We start from the raw sequence: 22,238 nt of genomic DNA on the forward strand, positions 1-22,238 counted from the left end.
GGCCAGACCATTCTAGCCTGCAAGCCATGGGCAGCACGGCTCGCACTGTCGTGTTGTAACAGGCCAGTCTGCGGACATGAAACCCCAAACTTGACATGACCCATACAATCGTGCCATGCTCGGCATGGCCTGTGAACCATCATACCAAACTAGCTCAAAATTGTGTCGGACCATACCAAGCCATAGATGATGTGACCCAATTTACACCTCTAGTTATATCATACATACCGTTTTTTTTTTTTGGCTAATTAATAATGGGCTATCCTGACCTAGTTAAATGCCAACAAAAAAAACTAACCTTGTTAGGTTAGGTGGGTATAAATAGATGGACAATTGTGAGCATGAGATTGTTTGTCCCTTTACGTCCAATGTGGTAAGCATACAAAATTACAAATTGATTTTCTCGTGTGTCATTTCAAAGTGGGTCTTCCAATCACCACCATAAAAATATTCTATATGTGTGGTGTAAGATGGACATGTAAGATTACAAGAAGAACTAAGCGTTCTTCGTCTATTTTATATTATTGGAAATTCAATTGTTAGTTTTCTTTTTCTGACAAATAAAGAAGTGAGAAATGGAGTGCTTCTTTCTTGGTACCTTCTGTGCTAGTGGGGTTAGGGCGGTAACGTTTCTTGACTTTGGTATGTTGACTTTTCTACCTTAACCCACCATGGCCTAAAGTTTCTAACTCTTTTGTTCTGTGGTTGGGTGATCAGTAATGATGGGTATATTCTTTTTAATCAAACAATAGATTCCATTAAATCCACAAGTTGGACATGAGCGTATCCCCTTCAATTAATTGGGCAAATTTCTAAGTATACTTTATTGTTATTAACGTTAAATATTAGGGCAAGGGCTGATGTCCGTTTTGCCTTTAATTCAATTTACACGCGAGTAACACCATTGTCTTCGCCTTTTCTGGATGGTGGTGTGACGGTGAGAAGAAAAAGGCAGCAAAGGAGAAGAAGGACGAAAAGGCCTCTGTTATAGAGAAGAAGCTTTCCAAGATCGACGAAGAGAAGTTGGAGATCTTCAAGTAGTTCTTGAACTTTTGAATCTCTCAGGTCTGCAAGAAATCTACATATGAGATTTGAAAGATATTCAGATCTAAAGAGATACTCATAACTGGGCATTAGCATCGCAACACAGAATTGACATCTCATAGTTGATCCCCCTTGTCTTGGCATGCAACTCACGAATCTCACGTAAGTAGAGCCTTGCTGCTTGCTAGGAATGGCAATAGGGTGGGTTTGGGGCAGGGCACTCCCTCCTCGTTCCTGCCCCGAAGTTATGATACTTTATCCCGTATCCGGTGGCGGGGTGGGGTGGGGCATCCATTCCCCATTGGAGACGGGAAATCTCCGAATTTTTCCTGCTCTAAGGCAATTACTTAAAAAATATTTATTTTATGGACAATTTATACATAGGATATATAAATTTAGGGGTATTTTAGAATTGAATTATAATAATTTAGGGATAATTCAAAAATAAAATTATGGGATCCTATAATTTTAAAAATTTAGAGAAAACTTAGAAATATTTTATATTAAACCTAGATATATTTTACTAATTTACCTTCGGGTTCGGGAAATTATATACAAAACCCGCCCCCGCCCTGTACATGGTTTGGGGAAAAATGATTTTCCTTGTCCCCGCCCCATCCTTGTTTAGGGTCGGGGAAAATCTGCCCCTTTTTACTGGAGAATTGCCATCCCTACTACTTGGGCACCAAATGGATTGGCTTTCGGCTTTCCATTGTGCTCCTCAAAGGTAGCTCGGAGATGCCTGATGAGAGAATTGAGGCTTCCCCAAGCCTGACGAAGTGAGCATGGACACAGTGTAGGGGGATTTGGGTGGCTGAAAAAGGGGCACATTTGGGTGTGGACTTTGGTCTTTCCGAATTGGTCGAGATACCTTAGCCGTTGCACCTGGAAAGCGATAGTGGAGGCATGTGCTCTTGATGCTTCTGGCTCTCGTAGGGAATGCACAAGGAAGAGAGAACAAAGGGGAAGAAGGAGAGAGAGAGCGAGCGTGCTTTTTGATCCTAAAATACCCTTTTTCCACTGGGAATAGTGTTAGCCTGGCAAGTGTCTGGAACGATGACTAAGCTATGGTGGTTGTGTAGGTGTTTGGAAACTGAGTGGTTTTGCAGGTTTGTTGGATCTTAGGTGGGATCTAAGATCTGGTCCGTCGTTTGCTACTACAACCTTTGAGAGGGAGTTCGTGCTGAAGTAGGGAGTGAGAGGGGTCCGTTGCTGCAACGAGCGGTGGTGCTGAAACATGGGAGAGAGAATGAAGGGGAAGAAGGAGAGAGAGAGAGAGAAAGAGGCTGGAGGTGGAGGGGGTTATCGCCGTCGCTGGTTAAGGATTGAGCCAATTCTGTTTGCTACTGGTGAAAGGAAGAAGATGAAGAAGAAGGGAGAGGAAGAGGGATAAAGGGTAAAATTGGGTTTAAAAAATTTATATATTACGTGAATAGAATTAGTCAATTGTTAAAAAAAATATGGGTAGCGTTAGATAATAATCGAACAGTAGAGATATACTTAGTCAATTGACTAAATCATAAAGGTAATTTAAGAAATTTATCCTATTGACCTGGTTGCAGTTTAGAGTTGAGATAATTTCACGAGCGTGATGATGTTTGAACTTTGAAACGAGTCTGGCAACAACTGATTGCATAAGGAGACAAAGAGGACGGTTGTTGTTGGAACTGGACATGGACGTTGGTTTCTGAAAGCCCATTTTTCACCGAGAGGACCAGATGAGTTAAGAGTTAGATAGAGTACATTACAATTACATACAGTTGTATTCGTATTCGACCATTTTTCACTGGACATGAGCTTTGGTTTGTCTCTTTGCTTCTGGTTCTGGGTATATCAACCAACGCCTTGTATAAAGAGGCGTTGGTTGAACAAACTAGTGCTTCCTGGATTCTCTTTCTCTTTCTCTTTTGAAGGAAACCGTTTATATTATCAACCCTTTTGGATATAATTGGTTGCAGAAAAGAAAGAGAAAACCCATTAAAGAAGAGCAAACCATCTTTTCTAACCCTCCCAAATCCCAATTATAATGTTCCAGTTTTGTTCTGTGAAAGAGTGAAGAAAAACAGGAACTGTCCATACATGATACGTGCTTCCCTTAAAGGAAGAAAAAGGAGAAAAAAAGGGAGAAGAGCATGATTTGGGATTTTGGGGGTGGGATAATGGTTAATTGGATTGTCAAATGTCAGGTCTGAAGCAATCTTTAACCCACCCTGGATCATGGACCTGCTGGGCGCTTTTCATGTACTCATGTTGATTCAAAAGACACAAAGAATGACAGGGGAATCCCATTACAATTTATAACCCTGAGTCCCTGACTGACAACCATATATCAATACACGCAAAGGGGTTTCTAATTATTCCGTCACGATGCTTGTGTGCACACAATTAAAGTCAGTCTCTCCTCTCGACCTATTTACTCCCAAAATAAATTGCTTCAACCCCACCCCAAGCTCCTTGCATAATATTTGCGTAGAGTGGGTGTCATGTTTGTCAACCACTGAACCCCATCTGCCTATGCTTTCCATAGTGAGAGAGACATGTAGAATTATATAGAATGAAACAAGAGATAGAGATAGAGAGAGAGAGCACTGTTTCTGTCTGTGGGTTAAAATAAAATTCGAAATTAGAAAAATAAAAAGAAAAGCAGGCAAAGCTGGACTCCTTTCAAAAGCTGGTGGGCGATGGCCTGGGGAAAAAAACAATAACAAGGTCCACAAATGAGAAAAAAGGAAGAGGAAGGCAGAGAGGAATGAATAGAATGGGATCGATCAATATTCAATAGACCATGACTAGTTTAACTTTGTTGGGCTGATTCTTCATTAGTTTAATTATAGCTTAGTGGAAACTCAGAAGTTAGAAAGCGGAACCCTTATTTACTATTACAGTCTTGGGCATTGCCCAACAAATTTTATTTACTATTATATATGTATATAGAGAGAGAGAAAGAGAGATGAATAGGATAGATGTGAAGGCAAAGGGAGGGCAGCAGCTTCCAGCTTGGCGTGAGGGAGGTAAGAGAAAGAGAAGTGGTGACTACGGCGCGCATCGGGAGGCGGAGCGCTTTTACATTGTCGAGCGAGAAAGGAAAGGAAGAGCGACGAGGGGTCGGGGGGTCGGCCGGAGAGAGAGAGAGGGGTGCGTTGCGTAGTGACCCTGCCTAGTGCCTAGTGCCTAGTGCCTAGTGCCGAGTCCTCCCTTTGGTTCCTTTCTCTCTCTCTTTGTAATTTTTGTATACACGACCTAGATCCTAGAAAACAACTGTAAATCAATGTAACTCTCATTGGTCAGCGTCCCAACACGACAACTTAACCTTACTTTCTCACTTTCTCTTTCCTTGTTTGGAGATTAATTAATATTAAATATCATTTTTTATTTGTTAATTAATAAATATTAGGCAATTAGGAGGCATTGCCAATTTGCCATTGCTAATGCTACCTCATCACACCTCTCTCTCCCTCTCTGAACGTAATTTTACATTTATATTCTCCATTCTTTCTTTGTTTGGATTAACACTTGATTAATTATTTACTGTCCTTTCTCACCCTCCTCCCACCGTTCTCTCTCTCTCTTTCTTTCTATTTCTCTTTTCCTTCTCTCTTTTCTTCCTCTAATCTCTTTCTTCTTCCTCCTCCTCTTCCTCTATATCTGTTTCTTGCTGAGTTCCTTCCATTTGTCACTGGATTTTGGTGCGGTATTCTTCTTTTGCACAGAGGCTCTAGAAGAGAGAGGAGGGGGGAGGACGTTTCCTCATCTCTTTCGCGATTCTTTTTTATCTTTTTATTTTTAAATATAAAACTACGGACCGACCCACCGATTGACCGATCAAGTGATCGATCTTTTCTTTGGATCCTCCTTGGCTTCCGTTTCTCAGGTATTTTTTTTTTTTATCATTTATGGATTGTTAGTCGTTTTTTTTGTTAAATTTATGGAATATAATTCTGTGATTTTAGGAATTCTGAGGAAAGCTTTGGTTGTTTCTCTTTCTTCGTTAATTTATGTTTTTTCATTATTGGATTTGGGAGAGGAAAAACACGGTTAATATAGGTTCATCTAGGGTTTGCTCTGTGGTTTTTCTTATTCTCATCTTTATTTTTTTGTTTTTTTTTGAAATTTAATTTTGTTTGAGTTTTGATTTACTTTTTCTTTCTTTTCTTTGTTTGACGGGAATGTTTCTATTGTCTGCTTTTGATTGTTTTCGATGCTAGGTGATTCAGAATGAATGAAGATTTTTGGTTCCTTGTTGGCAGGGGGGGGTGGCTTTGGTGATTATAAAGATCACAATTTTTTTTTTCATTATTTTCTTCTTCAACAGTTGGTTTTATGGATGTAACAAGGTTTTCGTGTTTGTACTACTTTGTAAAGGCAAAGCTAATAGATATTACTCATGCATGCACGCATGGATGATTCCTTTGTCCACCGCTGCATGGTTATGATTCTATAGTATAGGGTTAAATACAAGACATGGATTTTGTGTGCGTGTTAGGAGTCGGACTTACATTCTTCCCCTTTAAAGGACTTGGGGATCTGATGGTGATGCATCGGTCTTCCTCCTCTTGGGTAGCACGGTCATTGCTAGAAAACATTTCTATTCGTCTATATTAGAATAGAAGCTGAGGTTTGCAAGGCTCTCAGACAATATTTGTTTGGTTTTTACCAACTTATAATCTTCGCCCCACTATGGCAGATTGAGACTGCGTTTAGGTCGATCATCGATTACGAAAGGAGAGCATGTTGGAAGTTGGAGTGAGGAAGGAAGAACTTTTTGATATAAAATTCATTTCATGGGATTGCTATGTTTCGGACTTGGTGCTTGTTTCTCAAGCCAGATTCTTCTTTTAACATTTTCTTTGGCATTATACCTCTAGAACCACCCAAAGTGAAACATTTTTAACCTAGTTTATTGTGTTGTGCTTCTTATCTTTTGGACTTCGACTGCTGTTTTTTTATGAGTTCTCTAAAGTTGTCAACTTGCTTTCCTTGCATGTCATTGTTGCCTTGTGTTGCTGTAGGATTCCCAATGCCAAGTTGCTGTTTAGCATGATCTTGGTTAAGGAGATGACTGTTGACGTTCTATTGAGGCTTTCCCTTTGGAATAGGACAACGATCAAGTCTCACTTATTAGCATTCACTTCAGTTGCTAGGGTCATCTGATGTGGTAAAGTTGTTGGTTTCTAGAATTTATTCATCTACTTTTTCTCTCTTTAGGTTTAGCAGTTGGTTAATAACTTGGTTTGCTGTGTTTATATAAATCCTCTTTGAATAAATGGATAGTTTTGAGGAGGCATACATGTGCAAAGAATTAATACATGTGTAATGAACCATATTAAGGGATATACTCAAGAAGCATACATGCGAAAAGAAACATGGCAATAAAAGATAGCAATACATGTGTAATGAACCATATTAAGGGATATGCCTCCCATATTCCTTTTTCTAGTTGACATTGCCCAATATTTATCTTGCAATATGAACATCTATTTCAGCATATTCATGAAGCAATGTTTCTCGGTATTTACCAAAAAAAAGAAACTGTGTTTCTTGGTGTAACAAACCACTTTTCATTCTGGTTTTGTTGGATGCATATTTTGCATTGGTTTTGCCTGAAGAAGCTTCTTGCGTGGAGGTTTATGTGAAAGTAGTAATTTATTTCTGTAAGTTTAGTTTTATGTGAAAATTGGATTATTGTTATTAGCTTCACTGATCACAACTCTAATAACATAAATCATTATTTTTTTTGGAGGCTGCCATGCAATAAAAGATAGTATCAGAAATGATCTTATTCTTAGGAGCCTAGGAGTAGCTCCAATTTGTGATAAAATAAATAAGGGAGGGCCGGAGGGGAGGTCGATTAAGATGGTTTAGTCATGTACAGAGAAGACCATGTATGGAACCCGTAAAAAAGAGTCAATCTATTACAAGATGACAGGTCTAGAAGAGTTAGGGCAGGCTGATAAAGGACATGGGTTGATGTAGTGGTAAATGATATGAGGGCCCATAATTTAACAATGGATATGGCACTGAACAGAGTGAAATGGTGGAACAGGATTCATGTAGCTGACCCAAATATATTGGGACATAGCTTAGTTGGGTTGAGTTGAGTTACCATGCGATAAAAGCCTATGACTTGAAGGGTAACCTTTCCATTTACTATTTTTCTAAGTGATATTCTGAGAATGTATGGTGTAAATTTTTAATTGAAAATTGTACAACTGAATTACTGAAGTTATTTCAACAGGAGAATGCCACTTTTCTTTCCTTATCTTTTATTTTCTTTTTTTTTTTCTATGTGTGTGTGCGGGGCATCGGTTGGAAAGTTCAAGTTACTCTTTATGGTAGAGAGATATTTAGATATGTTTATCATTTTTACTTCTTATCTGGGAGCTATAGGTTAAAGGAATGCTGCCAATATCCATGTTAAATATCTTAAAAACAAGAAGCTATGAGAATCAGCTGATTCAGCTCCAGATAATGGTCATCAGGACCTGAGGTAGTATTTTCCTAGTATACGGTGAATGCTTGTGATCTCTATATTTAGCACGAAAATCAGTTCTTTTGTATCACTCTTGAAAGTATGGTCAAACTAGTTTATTAGAACAAATCCCATTTATTGAAGGGTGAAGGGAACTCCATCCTTGAATATTTGAGTGCAGAAGAATTATTGTCATGACTTCTAGCTGATTAAAGCACAATATTTTGACTATCAAAGAAGGTACAATATTTTCATTGGTTTGAATTACTATACAATGCCTTTTGAGCTTTGCAGTATTTTTCGAATTGTTATATTGGTTTCTAATTCATAGACAAGGAGTGCATGCTGAATGAACATTCTTGTCATTTTCCCATTTTCTTCTTTGTGTTTCTCTATTTTATTAAGGTGGTATCATATCCTTCGCTGCACTTAAGCCTGTGATTTGTTGGACTAAAAAGCAGTGTATATTCTGTATTCAATGCAGCTTGCATGATTTTAGGATTGTGAAAGAAATTCTATACGTAATCCATTGCTAATTTGAAGCCTTATTTAAGAGAAAGAACAAATTGCCCCTAATGCAAGGGCAAAGGAGTACTGTGGATTCCTTACCCGAAGCTTTTGAGTTTGACCATGGATCTGGTTCAAGTAATACCAGTATGGATCAGCAGCATTTTTGGAACACTATGTTAAATCCAGTAGAAAACCGGTTGCCTGAATATATACTATCTCCCACTGAAACAAATACTACATATGGCAATTCTTCTAATGATGGTCGAAGTCTGAGTGGCTGGAGTTTGGGTGAATCTAGTTCAGGTGGTACTCAAAACCTTCGTGATGAAACTAAGATGGAAAATGGGTGGTCATTGTCTCCAAGTGCCCTTGCTGGAGGTGGGTCTACATTGGAAGAAAGGCGATATGAGACAACTGGTATTCTTTCTCTCGAAAGTGTTAATATAAGCCTGAACAATAGTCAGGATGCCGATGCACCTTTGCTTTTGCATAATTCCAGATCAGATGATATCCCTCAGAATATAAACTTAAATGCTGGATATGTAGGAAGCAGTCATATTGGTGGTCGAGTCATTGAAGGTGGCGGGTGTTCTCATATGTTTAAATCAGTTAGATTAGAAAACGAGCAAACTCCATCTTCTAGTGGTTCTACTGATCCCTTTGTAAGTGCTTCTGCAAGTTCTGGGTATTTGACAGAAGAGAATGATGGCAGACCAGGTTGTTCGTTAGACGGTCGACGTTTGTCCTGCAAAAGGAAGGCCCTTGAAAGTGCTTCTGGGCCATCTTTAAGTGGAAGTTCAAGTTGCTTCCAGCCAGCTGAAAATAGTGCATGGCATGCTGTTCCTACTCGTAATAATGCTACTACCAGCTTGACTATATCTACAGCTGGGGAGAATCCTTCTGGTGTTAATCATACAGAGCAATTGAACCCAAGAATTGGTATTGGTATGCGAATAGGATCTGACAACCATCCTGTTTTAAGTGCAGCTGGAAATGCAGAAAGTTCACAGAGAAGTTTCCGTATGAGAACCAATCCTGCACACCAACAAGATTCTGTACCATCTAATCGTTCATCTACAGGGAGTGCCATAAGACGCTCACATGCTTGGTCACCTCATCAATCATCTAGACATATTCCATTTAGTCCTTTGGAGTCAAGGCAAACAACATCAGCCAATGCAACTGGACAAGGCCAGTCTAATGTAATGCATATTCCTGGGTTGCCACGGAGTGTGCACCCCCTCCCTTGGAATGGGGGTTCCAATTCAAGGGGTGGAAGTTCATCAAATCCGGCCATTTCTGGGGATAGAAGTACTGTATTACGAGAAGAAGCAAATTCAAGAAGCATTCCAAGAAACATTTCAGAGCATCCTGTGTTTGTACCAGCAACTGAGATGAGAAACTTGGCTCAAGACCCAACAACCTGGAGTTTGGCCAATGGGAATATGAGCCTTCCTGGGACTGTTGCATCTTCTTCCCGAATTGGATCAAGTTCAAATTCCCATCCTTCACCTTCTCCTGCCTGGGTCCACCATCACAATCATCCCTTTCAATATCAACAAAGACTATCAGAACTTGTCCGACGGTCCTTGTTTGCTTCTGCTGGATCTGAGTCAGGGAGCCAGACTAATAACTTACCCCCATTGCGTTCAGGGCCTGGCTCTTCTTCACAAGAGGTAGTGCCTTCTTCTGGAGCTGCTCACCAGGGGAATCATCAGCCCCATCGAAGATCACCATTCTGGATGGATAGACAAGGTGATGGTGTTCTTGGCGTTCCCTTTTCATTGAGGAGTTTGACTGCTGCCAGTGAAGGGAGAAGCAGACTAGTATCTGAGGTTTGTTCTTTTACCAAGTTCATTTGGAGATTTCCTATTTCTGTGCATTTTCTGTGTTATTTTACCTGCTTATTCCTTTTTTTTTTTAATCTTGGAAAGAAAGTTTCATTATAAATACAATCTCCATTTTCAAATGCTAATAAGGTATGGTTTCAGGGGTGCATATTCTCTCTAGTTGAGTACCAGGACAGTAGTTTTATACTTCATAAGTATGTTATAACATGATTATGTGTATAAAAACATGATGCACTTATTGAAGAGAATGCAATTTATCCTTCCTGAAGTTAAGCCCTGTTGGTTACCTGATTATTATTGTTATTTTTGAAGTAACTGAAACATTTTATTAATGAAAATGAAAAGGAGGTAATTAGTACAGGCAATCCTTTGATAGGGTAGCAATTACTGACCTACCTCAACAGTGTTTGTTACAAGCAATTACATGCTAGCCCAGAACCTTTGGTTTCTATTAACCCCTTGCTTAGCTTAAACTTCAGCTGCAGATCTGTGCATCCATTATATCTTTGTAACCATGCTTCTTTTCAGCCATGCAATCTGCTTAAGTTCATTCCTATTGTCCCAAACTGCTTTCTGACTATTTTGTAACCATTCAGTGACAACTTTAGAAATAATAACAATCTGAAACTTGATAACCCATACAAGTAATATGGTTAATTTTCTCAGAGATTGTATCCATTTCTACATTTTAAACTCTAGCAGCGTAATATTTGTATTTCCTGTTTATCTGCCAAGAGGAATCTTGGTGAAACTTTGCATGTGTATGTCCGTACTTGCTTCTGCAATTATTTTAAGCCTTGGCCTCTAGATTCTCTCTCACCAGCATCTTGACATTAGAATATCAGGAGTCCAGGATTGGAGGTTGGATATTGTTTAGTATGTTACAAAGTTCTATGCACTATTGAGTTCATGACCTGCACTATTATATTCATGAACAAGACACTCTTTTGTCTCTTTCTTGGTTACCTATGTAGAAATGTAAAGCTTACTAGAAATTATTTGGAGGTGCCGAGTTTTGCATCAAATGGCCAAAACAGCTCGAACTCTTCACGTCAAAAACACCCAAATTATTTGGCAGATTCACTTTCATGTCGGAAGCTTATCATGATTCTTTTCTGAAATGTAACTACAATGCTATTGAGTTTATGGAAATGGTGATACATTTTTGACATGGGGAAGGGCAGACCTGTTGTTTATTGGCACCTTGTTCTAATAGGTAAATTTGGTCAATGTTTAAAATTCTCTAGATTATTTCATACTTAAAGGTATTTATTATTATATGTATCATTTTTATTTGGTCCACAGGGTCAGTAAAATGTCCATTATGGTATGGAAGATCTCCTAGGTTAGACCCATCTAATTGTGGGCTGAAATGCCCTTGAGCATGTCCAACATGCATTTACTTGTGATCCAGGAGAAATATTTTCAACTGCTGGGAAGGAATATTTAAGAAGTAACCTACCAACTGATGGTGGCTCAGTTGGTAAGTAACTGTTATGGGCCCGGGCATAGGATCCCGTCACGGGTCGGTCCACGGTGCGAATGCCCTGCCTTCCCTTGCGTGTAGACCCTATTGCGGGACTGAATGGATGATTTGTTCAAGAGACCACCCGAACTCTCTTCACTCTTTTCTTGACTGAAAAACTGGATGCCTTTATTTCAATTCGTAGCTCCTTAAATAGGAGATTACAGAAGGGAATTCCTAATTAAACTCAAACTCCTAATTACCTACTCCTAATGGTAATTCACTCTTACTTAAGATAAAGATAAAGATAAGATTAGATAAAGATAAGGGATAAGGGATAAGATAAGGATAAGGTAAGCTGGCGGCGAGTTGGCTTGATGTGTCCAGATAAGGATGGGCCCACCCCTATGAGCTGTCGTGTGGGCCCTGCTCTGCTGCTGCTGGGTGCGTGTGCGCGACTCATGGTGCCGCTGCTGCGCGGTGCGTGCTGCGCGCCATGGTGCCGCTGCTGCCTGGCGGTGCGTGTTGCGCGCTATCGGTGCCTGCTGCTGTGCGTGCTGCTGCCTATGACTGCTCCGCAGTGCGCTGCCGGATGGTGTGCCCATAACAGTAACTGGCTATTTGTAGCAGAGACCTGGGATGAAATCCCACTGCCACTAGGGTTGGGGGGTTACCCCCAGTTTGTATAGCCCCATGAAGTGAAATAATATATATAAGAAGTAATCTCAAGCACTCCACTTGGGTGTAAAACAAAATTAAGAAATAAAAAAACCTCAATTTTCAATATTCTTGTTACCATTTATCAAAAAATGGTAAAGAAAGAAAAAGCTTTTGGAAATAAGTTTTCTATAAAATCTTTACTTGATATATAGATTCCTGGTTGTTTGGTTGAAAACATAGAAAGTGATTGGGAAAACCATCTTTATTATTTGTGGTGACAGCCAGCAGAAAATGCTACTGAACATTGATGATCTTCACAGAAGTAGATGGGAAGAAGCCGAGGCCGGGAGACTTGAAATTGGGATTCGTGAGTTGGGAATTATATGAGCTTGTTCACTTTTTTCACTTTGGAAGCTCAACTTGGAAAATGATATTATGGCGTAAAAAAGGAAGCCGTGTCCCAAAAAGAGGGGCAAGTTAGGAAGTGGATTTCTCAGAGGAATTCTATTTCCTGCATGCTGAACTTGAAATTTCTATTTTTTTAAACCAATTTCTGAAACTTGGTTGTCTGCCCAGCCAAACAAAGTGAAGATGAACTAGGTAAACTCTACAAATAATACATGCACCGACATCACTGTTTTTGGTTAACAGTGCTTTTGTAGCTTCACAAATGATTGGACCAACTTTCAATCAGACTAGAGGAAGAAACTTATAGGGCTACTTTTTTATTTCCAAGTTCTTTCACTAGAAATGACCTATTCAGTATATCTATGTGGCATTCTTGTTTGATTTGATGATTGCATACACCATGGCTTAAAAAATAAAAATAAAAAGATTGCAACCACCATTTGAAAATGATTTCTGGCAAATAAATCCTTTAACTGTATAAAGCAATTATAGAACTTGCATTCCGTTGCAAAATTGGCTACCGATGAAAATGTAGAAACATTATGGATATCCTCAGAAACAAGTAAGCGTATTGTGTAATTTACATAGTTGAAATAACAAGGATGGGATGACAAGTGATACAGAGTAAAAAATGCACGACTTTAGGGTCTGAGAGTCAGAAATGCAATTGCTTATTAGTTATTACTTGTGGAAGGACGTTACTGAAGGAGATTGCTTGACTGTCATCCATACCACTACCACTGCCATAAGAGAGAAGAAAGCAGAAAAATAGAGAGAGGGACACTTAAAAGCAAGTGTCAACTCTGCTTTTGTTGAATTAGCAGCTGATTTTGTTCTGTAATCTGATGCTCTATCTGTTATTCAGTAGATTGGTAATCTTACATTCTACCAAATCATTAGTATGGGGGAAGCAGGAAGCTGTAGTTTCTCACAGAAGCGTTCTGTTGGGGCTAACATTTTCCATTGTATTTTCTCCAGCAATTACGCAGTGTCCTGGACCTTGTACGTAGGGGTGAAGGCTTAAGATTTGAGGTAAGATATAGTTTTGTTTTATCTTGTGTGTGGTTGTTAATTTTAATGCTTGGACCCTTATAATTACGGTATGGTTGGTATGACTTCCAATGCCCTGGTACTGGCTTGGGTTTGACGAAATTGCCCCTCCACAAACAAGTCTGGAAAAACTGGTCAGTTTTTTCATAAGACTTTGAACTTCTTCTTTTGGATAGATCTGTACAAACAAACCTTGTATGGGTTTCCCTACCTTTTCCTTAATGCTTTTGATTTCACTCAAATTTGAAATTTGGTTTGAACATGTGATGTTTCAGGATGTTGTGATACTAGACCAGTCGGTATTTTACGGGGTGGCCGACTTGCATGATAGGCACAGAGATATGCGGCTTGATGTTGATAACATGTCATATGAGGTTAGAATAATGTCGTAATAAAAATTAGCTATGATGTGTCATTTACCGATGGAAGATGGTTCCATTAATGCAACAAGTGGAATCTCAGGAATTATTGGCATTGGAAGAGCGCATAGGCAATGTGAGCACTGGATTGACTGAAGAAGCAATTTTGAAGTGTCTGAAGCAGCGAAAATATTTAGCCATTAATATAGGAGCTCCGTCGGAGGGCGAACCATGCTGTATCTGTCAGGTAAGAGTTAAAATTGGCCTGACATCAATAACTATTTAGCATTAGAAGTGTAGAGCTCGTCTGAAAATCAATTGTTGTTTTTCAGGAAGAATATGTTGGTGGTGAAGATGTAGGAACGCTGGATTGTGGTCATGACTTCCACACAGGTTGCATTAAACAATGGCTAATGCATAAGAATTTGTGTCCTATTTGTAAAACAACAGCCTTGGCTACATGAGAGAGGGAAAACACCATTTGATTCCCTCGTTTATCGAATCCAATGAAATCCAACACCCTGGGTGGATAATATCTTGTTTTGCTCCTCTTTTTAGTCTCTTCACGACAATGGTTTGATGAGTTGTCGTCAATGGCTAGTTCTTGCAATGTCAAGAAGAAGGGCGACGTGATAGGTGTGGCATGCACAAATGCAATTTTCCATTTCTGGTGGTCTTGACTACTTACTGACCTCTTGGGGCAGGGGTAGGGTAGAGTAATGATACTGGCGTTTGGTGAGGTTCCCAATGAGACCTTTGTCTTGATACGTAGTAGTTGTCTTTCTCTTTCTGGACTGGAATACCAGGTGTCGTGGCGTTGCCTTTTGGTTAGCTTTACCACCAGGATCCCATTAGGTATAGGGCCTGGGCTTTCATTGGGAATTTAATTAACAAGGATCGGAGAGGACGGAGGTGAATTTCCTTCCCTCTGGCTTACGGATTTGCTTGTGTGAGCGAGCATTGGCTGTTTAAGCTTGCCGTATACGCTATAACTTGGGTTATTTAGTGAGAAATCGATGTGTTTACAATGGAAGTGTATTTGGGATTTTTGGCCTTTGGGTGCGCGTTAGGCCTTTTTCAAGCCGTACGGAGATGAAAGGAAGGATCCTTTGCTTTGCATTTGGTGGGAAATTATTTCGACTTCTGATTATGCTTACTTCTAGCAATGATAAATCCAGCTGGGGTGGCAAATGAGTCCTTTTGTAGAAATAAGAAATTGGTGGGACAGTGAAGTGAGAAAATGGAATTAATACTCTACAATTATTTACAATTACAAGTGACATGTAAAATGATAGGAAGGGAATAAATTTTTTGGTAAATTACAGATTATTACCCTGTTGTTATGGTAATTTTGCTTTAGTACCTTAATTTTAAAATGTGTTATCACCAAAGGTTCAAAGTATGAACACGTATCGGCTGATACGTATCGTTTCGGGACCCCTCTGATATACCCCTACAGTGGGTGTATTGAGGGTCTGACCGGTTTAGGGGGTGGAGGAGCCCTAAACTGGTCTCCCTGAACCGGTTGCAAAATAAAATTAAAAAAAAACATCAAAAGCTGTATCGATTCGCTTGATACGCCCATACCGGCGTATTGGGTGTATCAATATTTTGAACCTTGGTTACCGCACTACTTAAACCCTCAAAAACTACCAGTTTACATGTGCATATGATGTCACATGTGATTTGAATCATTTCAAAATCTCAAAATTTGCCTTCAAAAGAAGATATTATTCATCGTCTTCTTCCTTTGAAACTAAACTAGAGCAGCAGCATCTTCTTCTTCCCTCCAACTTAGGGGTGAGCATAATTTGGTTAAAATCGAAAAGCCAAACAAAAAAATTTGGTTTTGTTTTTTTTGAGTTTTAGTTAATTTGTTTTCAGTTTCGATTTTTAGAATTAGAAATTTGGTTAACCAAATTAACCGACTTTGGTATATAAAATGTAATAGATAAATATAATATAATAAAAATTGCTTTTATAATATATAATATATAAATTAAAACCCAGCCTCAGAAGTTTCCTTTCGGCATCTTAAACAGGGCTGGAACTGCAAGCCTACAACTGAATCATGGTTAGACATGTGGTTATTTTCTAGTAAAGCAGTCTGATTTTTTTTTTTTTTTCTTGTTCATCCCTAAGAAAGAGACATCAGTCCATTGGAGATTAAATGATTTCATTATGGTTTTTATGTGTTCTATCTACCAAAAAGCAGTGTTGTTTTTTGGTTACATGACAAATTTCTCATGATTTGATTTGAGTCTGATTTTCATAGGAACCAATTTTTATTCTTAAACTTGGACAAACCACGAAGATTCTAAAATTTATATGTTAATGACCAAACTTTTTAAACTGATGATAAAAAAAAAATAATTTTTTCGTAACTTTAAAAAGCATTTATTGGGACACAATATAAAAAGAGGATAAAATAACAAGTGACGAAAAGGTTAGTGTTGAAATGGCATGGGGATGGCCATTAAACATTTAGAGCATATTTGTTCATAAGTTTGAATTTGGAGTTAACAATAAAGAGCCTCTAGTCGTGGATTCTATAAATGTATTTGATTGTTTACGACAATAAAGGATAGTTTAAAGCAATCCCTGATCAATGAGCTCGAAACAATGAATATTATATATAGGTCATAGGCATAGCAACAAATATTAGCCCATGTATTTGAAAACGGTTTTGACTGATTGCACCAAAAGATTTGATGTGGTTTGACCAAATCAACATGTTCAAGAACCAAGCGACCTAGGAAAACCGTTTTGACTGCCGGTCTGTGATTCCGAATGTCTTGTTCTTCTGATCATCCGATCCTTTCAAGTAGCCGACATTGTGGGCCAGGCCCAGTTGGTCGGTCCAAGGCTCAAAACTACGCTCCAAAATCCAAATCGTGTATGCACGTCGCAACCGAACCGAAACCCAGGGCCAGATGAGATGGTGGTGCTATCTATCTGCTATGTTTGCTTCACTCCTCTCTTCTCTCTGATACATAAACTCATAAACCTTTCCCGAGATTTAACCCCGAAAAGAAAGCAAGAAAGCGAAATAACATTATTGGGACAAGTTGGGCAAGGGAAGGGATATAGAACTCTGCTCATCAAGTCAGAAGTCTCACCCCCGGACCCGGTCCCACTTGACATGACCTTTGCCGGCTTAATTGGTGGGGTATTGTCTTTTGTATAAACGCTCCGCCGTTGGATGGTTCTGATCTCCGAAGTCCTAATCTATTGCCGTGTCGTGTGTGTGGATGTGATATACTACTGAGTGACTCTGGACTCTGAGGTCTGATCTGATCTGGTGACCCGGTTATCTCTTCCGGGTGTCAATTAACTTATTACCGAGGAGCGGGGAGAGATGGATGGGATGGATACGCGCTGATACATTTGATAGCGACGCGGATTCTTTGTCCTTCACCTTCTTGTCTGTGTCTCGTCTGGTGGTCGGTCGCGTGACTCGCGTCGTTGTGTTGGAGATCCATCTGTCCAATAATTTCATGCCACGTATTACAACTGACCAACAAAATCTGACGCACAAAAATACAACATTATTCGTTCTCTCTATCTCTCTCCTTCTCCTTAAGGTGTCGCTGACCCAGACAAAGACAATGAAATTCTAGCGTGAGACTCTCTGAGTGAGATAGAGTTTGACCCATCCCTCTCTTTCTCTCTCTCTCTGTTCACAAGAATAAACAATTTAGAAAAGATGCAGGGGGTGGTGAAAAGTCATTCTCTAGTTTCATCTTCTCATCCCGATTCCACATCAACCAAAAAAGAAAAAGAACAGAAAAAAAGCTACTCTTGATTTTTCTGTTTGGTGAATTCATTTCACCGGAAATAATAATAAGAAGAAGAAAAAAAATAAAGATTTTCTGCTTGACAAGAAAGACGATATTTTATTCCCCAAATCTCCCTACTTTAGAAGCTTTTAGAATTTTCAATCCAAAATGATGATGGGTTTTTCCAAATGATTTAAACCCATCAGCCATCATGTCCTTTGACAATAAATTGTCAATAAGAGAGAAGGGACAGTGGGACCCACTCCCATCTAAGGAACCATTGACGTTGAGGGGGGGGGGGGGGGAGGAGGAGGAGGAGGAGGGGTCTCATCCTCCTAATTAATAAAAGTCCCAACTCCCCAGGCCCAGCAAAGTAAAGACAGAAGAACAGAATAGAATAATGGTTCCTGCCTTTGGCTTTGGACTGGACCATCATCTTCGCTTTTCTGACCTGTTGGAAATACATGGAATCTGTAAAATTTGGGCACCATCTTCGCTTGCTCCATTAGCTTGTTTTAGAATATGTGGTGGAATCTCCAGGGATTTCCTTTAAAGCTGTTAGACCCACCCACCCGGATAAAACGTTTGACCCCCCCACATCAAAATCATGTTTCGTCGTTTCCGTATGAGATGATGTTGCCTTGCTTCTTCGCGTCTGGATCCTGATAAGGCCTTCCAGCTGTTTGTAAAATCGTTTGATCCGAGCTTTTTTTTTTTTTTTTTTTTTTCACTCTAGCATTCACCTTTGTCGAATTTGGGGTCTTCATCCTCATTTCTATATTTGAAATTAGTGGTGGGACAGCAAATTTATATCCTCTGTCCCTGCCTGCTACACTGTCTTTTTCGTCACAATGAAAGCTAGCCAGTTGCAAGTTCAGTTTGGAAATAGTGTAAATATAAATATACAAATACAATTCTATACAAACTGAACCAAAGTTAACCAAGGGGCCGTTTGGCAATTCGTTTTGGAAGATTTTTTAGTAGTTTTAACTGTTAAAAGATTCATTGAGTTTTTTATAATTTGGTTATCACCGTCTTTCTGTATGAGAATAAAATGAGAAAAACACGAAAAAACTTTATTTAAAGTTTTCCGAAATTAGTCTAAAATTTGACGCATCAACTTTTGACAGCTAAATCTGTCATAAACCAAATGAAAAAAATAAGTGACAGGATCTACCCAAATTATAAACAGCCAAAACACAGCACAAAAAGACATGCCAAACGGGGACCAAATAGAATATGCATTGACTGAACATAAAGGTAAGAATCCAAGGTCGTATGGTGGGTGGTAAAGTTTTTCAGCAACCAGTTGGAAAAAAAAAAGGGTAAAGTAAAACTGCAGCATTATTGTCAGTGAAAAATTAACTGCCTTAATTTTTATTAGAAACCTTGTTAATCATGTTTATTAGAAACCTCTGAAAGTCCAAGAGTCTTTCCTGTGACAAGATGCTTTGTGGGTCATAATGACCTTGGGATTCCTCTCTCTCTGTTCTTTTATTGAATCAATTATGTGCAACTTAGCCATTAAAGACAAAATTATTAAAGGGCAACACTGAAGTTACCTCTCAATTTAGTGCTGGATGTTTGTGGAGGAAGACGTTAACCTTTGAAAACCAAATTTTCAGGGTTATTTAACATTAAAAAAATGCATAACTGGTTGGAGTTTTACAATTTTGGACTTGACCTGAACACAATTAGAGTCAAACCAAACCATCTCAACAGGGCAAAGGTGTAACAAAGAAAGAAGAGAGAGAGAGAGAGGTAGGTTTTGTGGTCACAAAATTCTTCTATGTGGCAATAATGGGTGGGACCGTGGGAGTGTCCATGACCTCTGCCTCCCTAAGATGTGATAAATAAAACAACAAAGTTTTTAACAAACTCAATCTATTAATCTCTTTAGTTCAGTAATATTGCCAAACTATTTTATAAACCTCTGCATCTCCACTCATAGTACTTTCCATTTTTTGTCATTTAGGAGGAAAAATTACTAAAATGGGAAAAAAGGTTGCCCAATCATGTCAGGTAGGGAGCTAGGAAATAGTCTTGATTGGCTATGTTTAAGCTTAAATCTTACCACCCACGTCAGGCTTAATCCACCTTTGGATTGGAATACTATTCTAGTAATAAAAGTCCTTGATTCTTTTCAATTTAATGTTTCTCATAAAGAGAGATTATGTGGAGATAGCAACGCTGACGATTTTTTTCCATGAGTCTAGTGAGAGGATTTTTTTAGAATTCTGCATTGAGTTGCAGAGTATTAACTTATATTTGGGAGAATGATTGATCAGTTTAGGTCAGAATTTTGTAGCTTCACCAGAGGATGAATCCTGACCCTGAATTGATTTCAAATTTATGGGCAAGTTGCCGTTTAGCATTTTTTTATAATTTAATTTTTTTTTTCTTTAGATATTACAAATTATACATAGGGGGTTGGGGAGTGGGTTGTTATAAAATACACGGGTCAAATCTAATCTTGTGAGATCTATTTTATCATGAATAGACCTGTTCATAAGCGGGGCTTTGAGCCTAACTTATACTGTGGCCGGTTCGGGCTTCAGACCAGATTCTTTAAATTTTAATAAAAGCCAAGCCCGAACCTGGTCCATGAACATATCTAATCACGAGACTCAACGCAGGTTTAATGCTGTGACTTCATTTTTGGAGGGATGCTCAATGACCATCTCAGCTCTGTTTGATAATGGAGGTCTATTTTACCACGGAGAGCCATCCTTTGAAGGAAGCTGAATGACCATCTCAGCTGTTTGGTAATGGGCATAGAAGGAATTCGAGAACACCTTTAAGATATTATTCTTAGCTCTATTATTGTTACTACATAAATGCTCAAATTCATTATAACAGATAGGTAGCATAAATAGTCCAAACATTTAAATATGGTTAATGAAAATAAATGATGACGTAACAAGTCATCATTTTTCTTGGTGTGCCATTGGTGTGATTTGATAATTGACATTGATCCATGCCTGCAAGAGTTTCATAAACCTAGTTGTGGACTCTAGACACCTTGCGTGTTAAGCACTATTTGGATTGGTTGCTTTAGATTTTGATTATTTGAAGGTATTGAGAGTTACATCATTTGGTATGTGTTTGGTTTTGTCGGCGTTTATAGATATAGTGTTTATTGCTTTAAATGTTTATTTGAAAAAAATTATTTTTTTATTTTAAATTTTTTTTGTTTTTATTGTTTAGTTAGGCATAACTTTAAACATTTTTTACTTTTCGCCTCATACTAACACCCCATAAAATATGCCATGTAAGTATTTCATTTTAATAAGTTTTGAGGCATTAAGGAAAACAAGGATTTGACATTTCTCCAAATGCTTCATGTACACAAATCCAAACATTTATGTTTTTTTTTTAATGTTTATTTGATAAATGTTAAAACCAAAAATGGTTTTATGCACAATAAACAGCAATGACTATGCAGCGCTGATGTGTGGCGTTTTTTCAATAAACCCACACGGAACCAAATGTAGCCTTTGGCGTTTCACTGTGAAGTGTGAAAAGATTGTCTACACTAAATGAACACACACAAGAGTGTTGTTAGGGAAAGGGGGGGGGGGGGGGGTCTCCAGTGTTTTGTTTTTTTGTTTTTTTTTTGAGTTCCAAAAATAAGGGCCAAAAAATACTGATTCTTAAAACAAAAATATAAAATTATATTGTTGGTTGTTGTATAAAGCGTGAAGCCCGACCAAGAAATTTAGGTAAGATCTTTTTTATTTTTACTCAAAAAACTAATTTATTTATATTAAACGACCTCAAAACTCAAAAATATAAAATATCTCACTATGCCTTGAGAAGAGAGGAACAAAGAAAAATATGTATTATATCTTGGCCCCATTTTGTTTACAATAATAAAGGTATGGAATTGAAATCAAAATGGGTTATTTCGATTCCAACTGTTTGGTTGGGCAAAATCAGAATTCAATTCCCATTCCTGCTGGAATGGCATTCCCCGATTTGAGGGAATGTGCTTTCCTTGCACCACCTTTGGGAATGAAATTCCATTCCTACTGATTCCAAATGTCATTCTCATTCCTATCTGAACCAAGCATATTATGGGAATAGACCATTCTGATTCCGATTATGACTGTGAATCAGGATGACCCATTTTTTATTATATGACATATTATCAAGTCAAAAAATCCCCGCTCAAAAAAAGTTAGGCTTACTGTTTTGGGCTCGAGCCTAAGCTCACATGCTTAAAATATTGTCCAAACCTGACCAAGAACGGGCTATCCCAGCCCATTGGGCTACCTGACGAATGAATAGGTTATTTCAAAAGCATGCCCCTCCACCTGGAGTTAACTTAGGGGGTCTAAAAAAGCATGTTTTCCTTTGATATTTGATTATAAAGTATGCAATATTTGGATAGAGATTTCCATTAAAAATCTCCGTTGCTAAAAGGACATGATACCAAAAATGATTTGACCAATCAACACTCGACATAAATTTTAATAAATAGATACCATCTGATTGGTTACCACTTTTATGATATTCATTGAGTGGTTACAAGTTTTTCAGTTGTAATATCTTTTCAATATCATAGTTCAACCCTTAAATGGATATCATCTCATTTTTCTAAATTCTAATTTTAATGTTTAATGTTAAATCCATTTAAATGTG

At 38.5% G+C, this 22,238-nt stretch overlaps 1 protein-coding gene across 4 annotated transcripts; it reads left to right on the top strand.

The window, feature by feature from the left end:
- The first annotated feature begins 4,043 nt into the window (after positions 1-4,043).
- LOC104606634 (E3 ubiquitin-protein ligase MBR2-like) lies at positions 4,044-14,348 on the top strand. 4 transcript variants are annotated; one of them, XR_016076328.1, is made up of 7 exons: positions 4,044-4,915; positions 6,054-6,199; positions 7,998-9,858; positions 13,385-13,590; positions 13,732-13,830; positions 13,919-14,062; positions 14,148-14,348. XR_016076328.1 is itself a non-coding variant. In XM_010271941.3 (7 exons), the coding sequence occupies exons 3-7, from the start codon at positions 8,089-8,091 to the stop codon at positions 14,277-14,279; spliced, it is 2,199 nt and encodes a 732-aa protein (XP_010270243.1). In that variant the 5' UTR covers positions 4,059-4,915; positions 6,054-6,199; positions 7,998-8,088; the 3' UTR covers positions 14,280-14,348. The 4 variants fall into 4 exon arrangements, 3 of the variants coding, with proteins under 3 accessions (XP_088744109.1, XP_010270243.1, XP_010270247.1); XM_010271941.3 differs by having other exon boundaries at positions 4,059-4,915; positions 13,385-13,438; XM_010271945.3 differs by lacking the exon at positions 6,054-6,199 and having other exon boundaries at positions 4,059-4,915; positions 13,385-13,438.
- Positions 14,349-22,238: the final 7,890 nt, after the last annotated feature.

Source organism: Nelumbo nucifera, chromosome 5 (assembly GCF_055504915.1).
Source record: "Nelumbo nucifera cultivar China Antique chromosome 5, China Antique-T2T, whole genome shotgun sequence".
Taxonomy (NCBI): domain Eukaryota; kingdom Viridiplantae; phylum Streptophyta; class Magnoliopsida; order Proteales; family Nelumbonaceae; genus Nelumbo; species Nelumbo nucifera.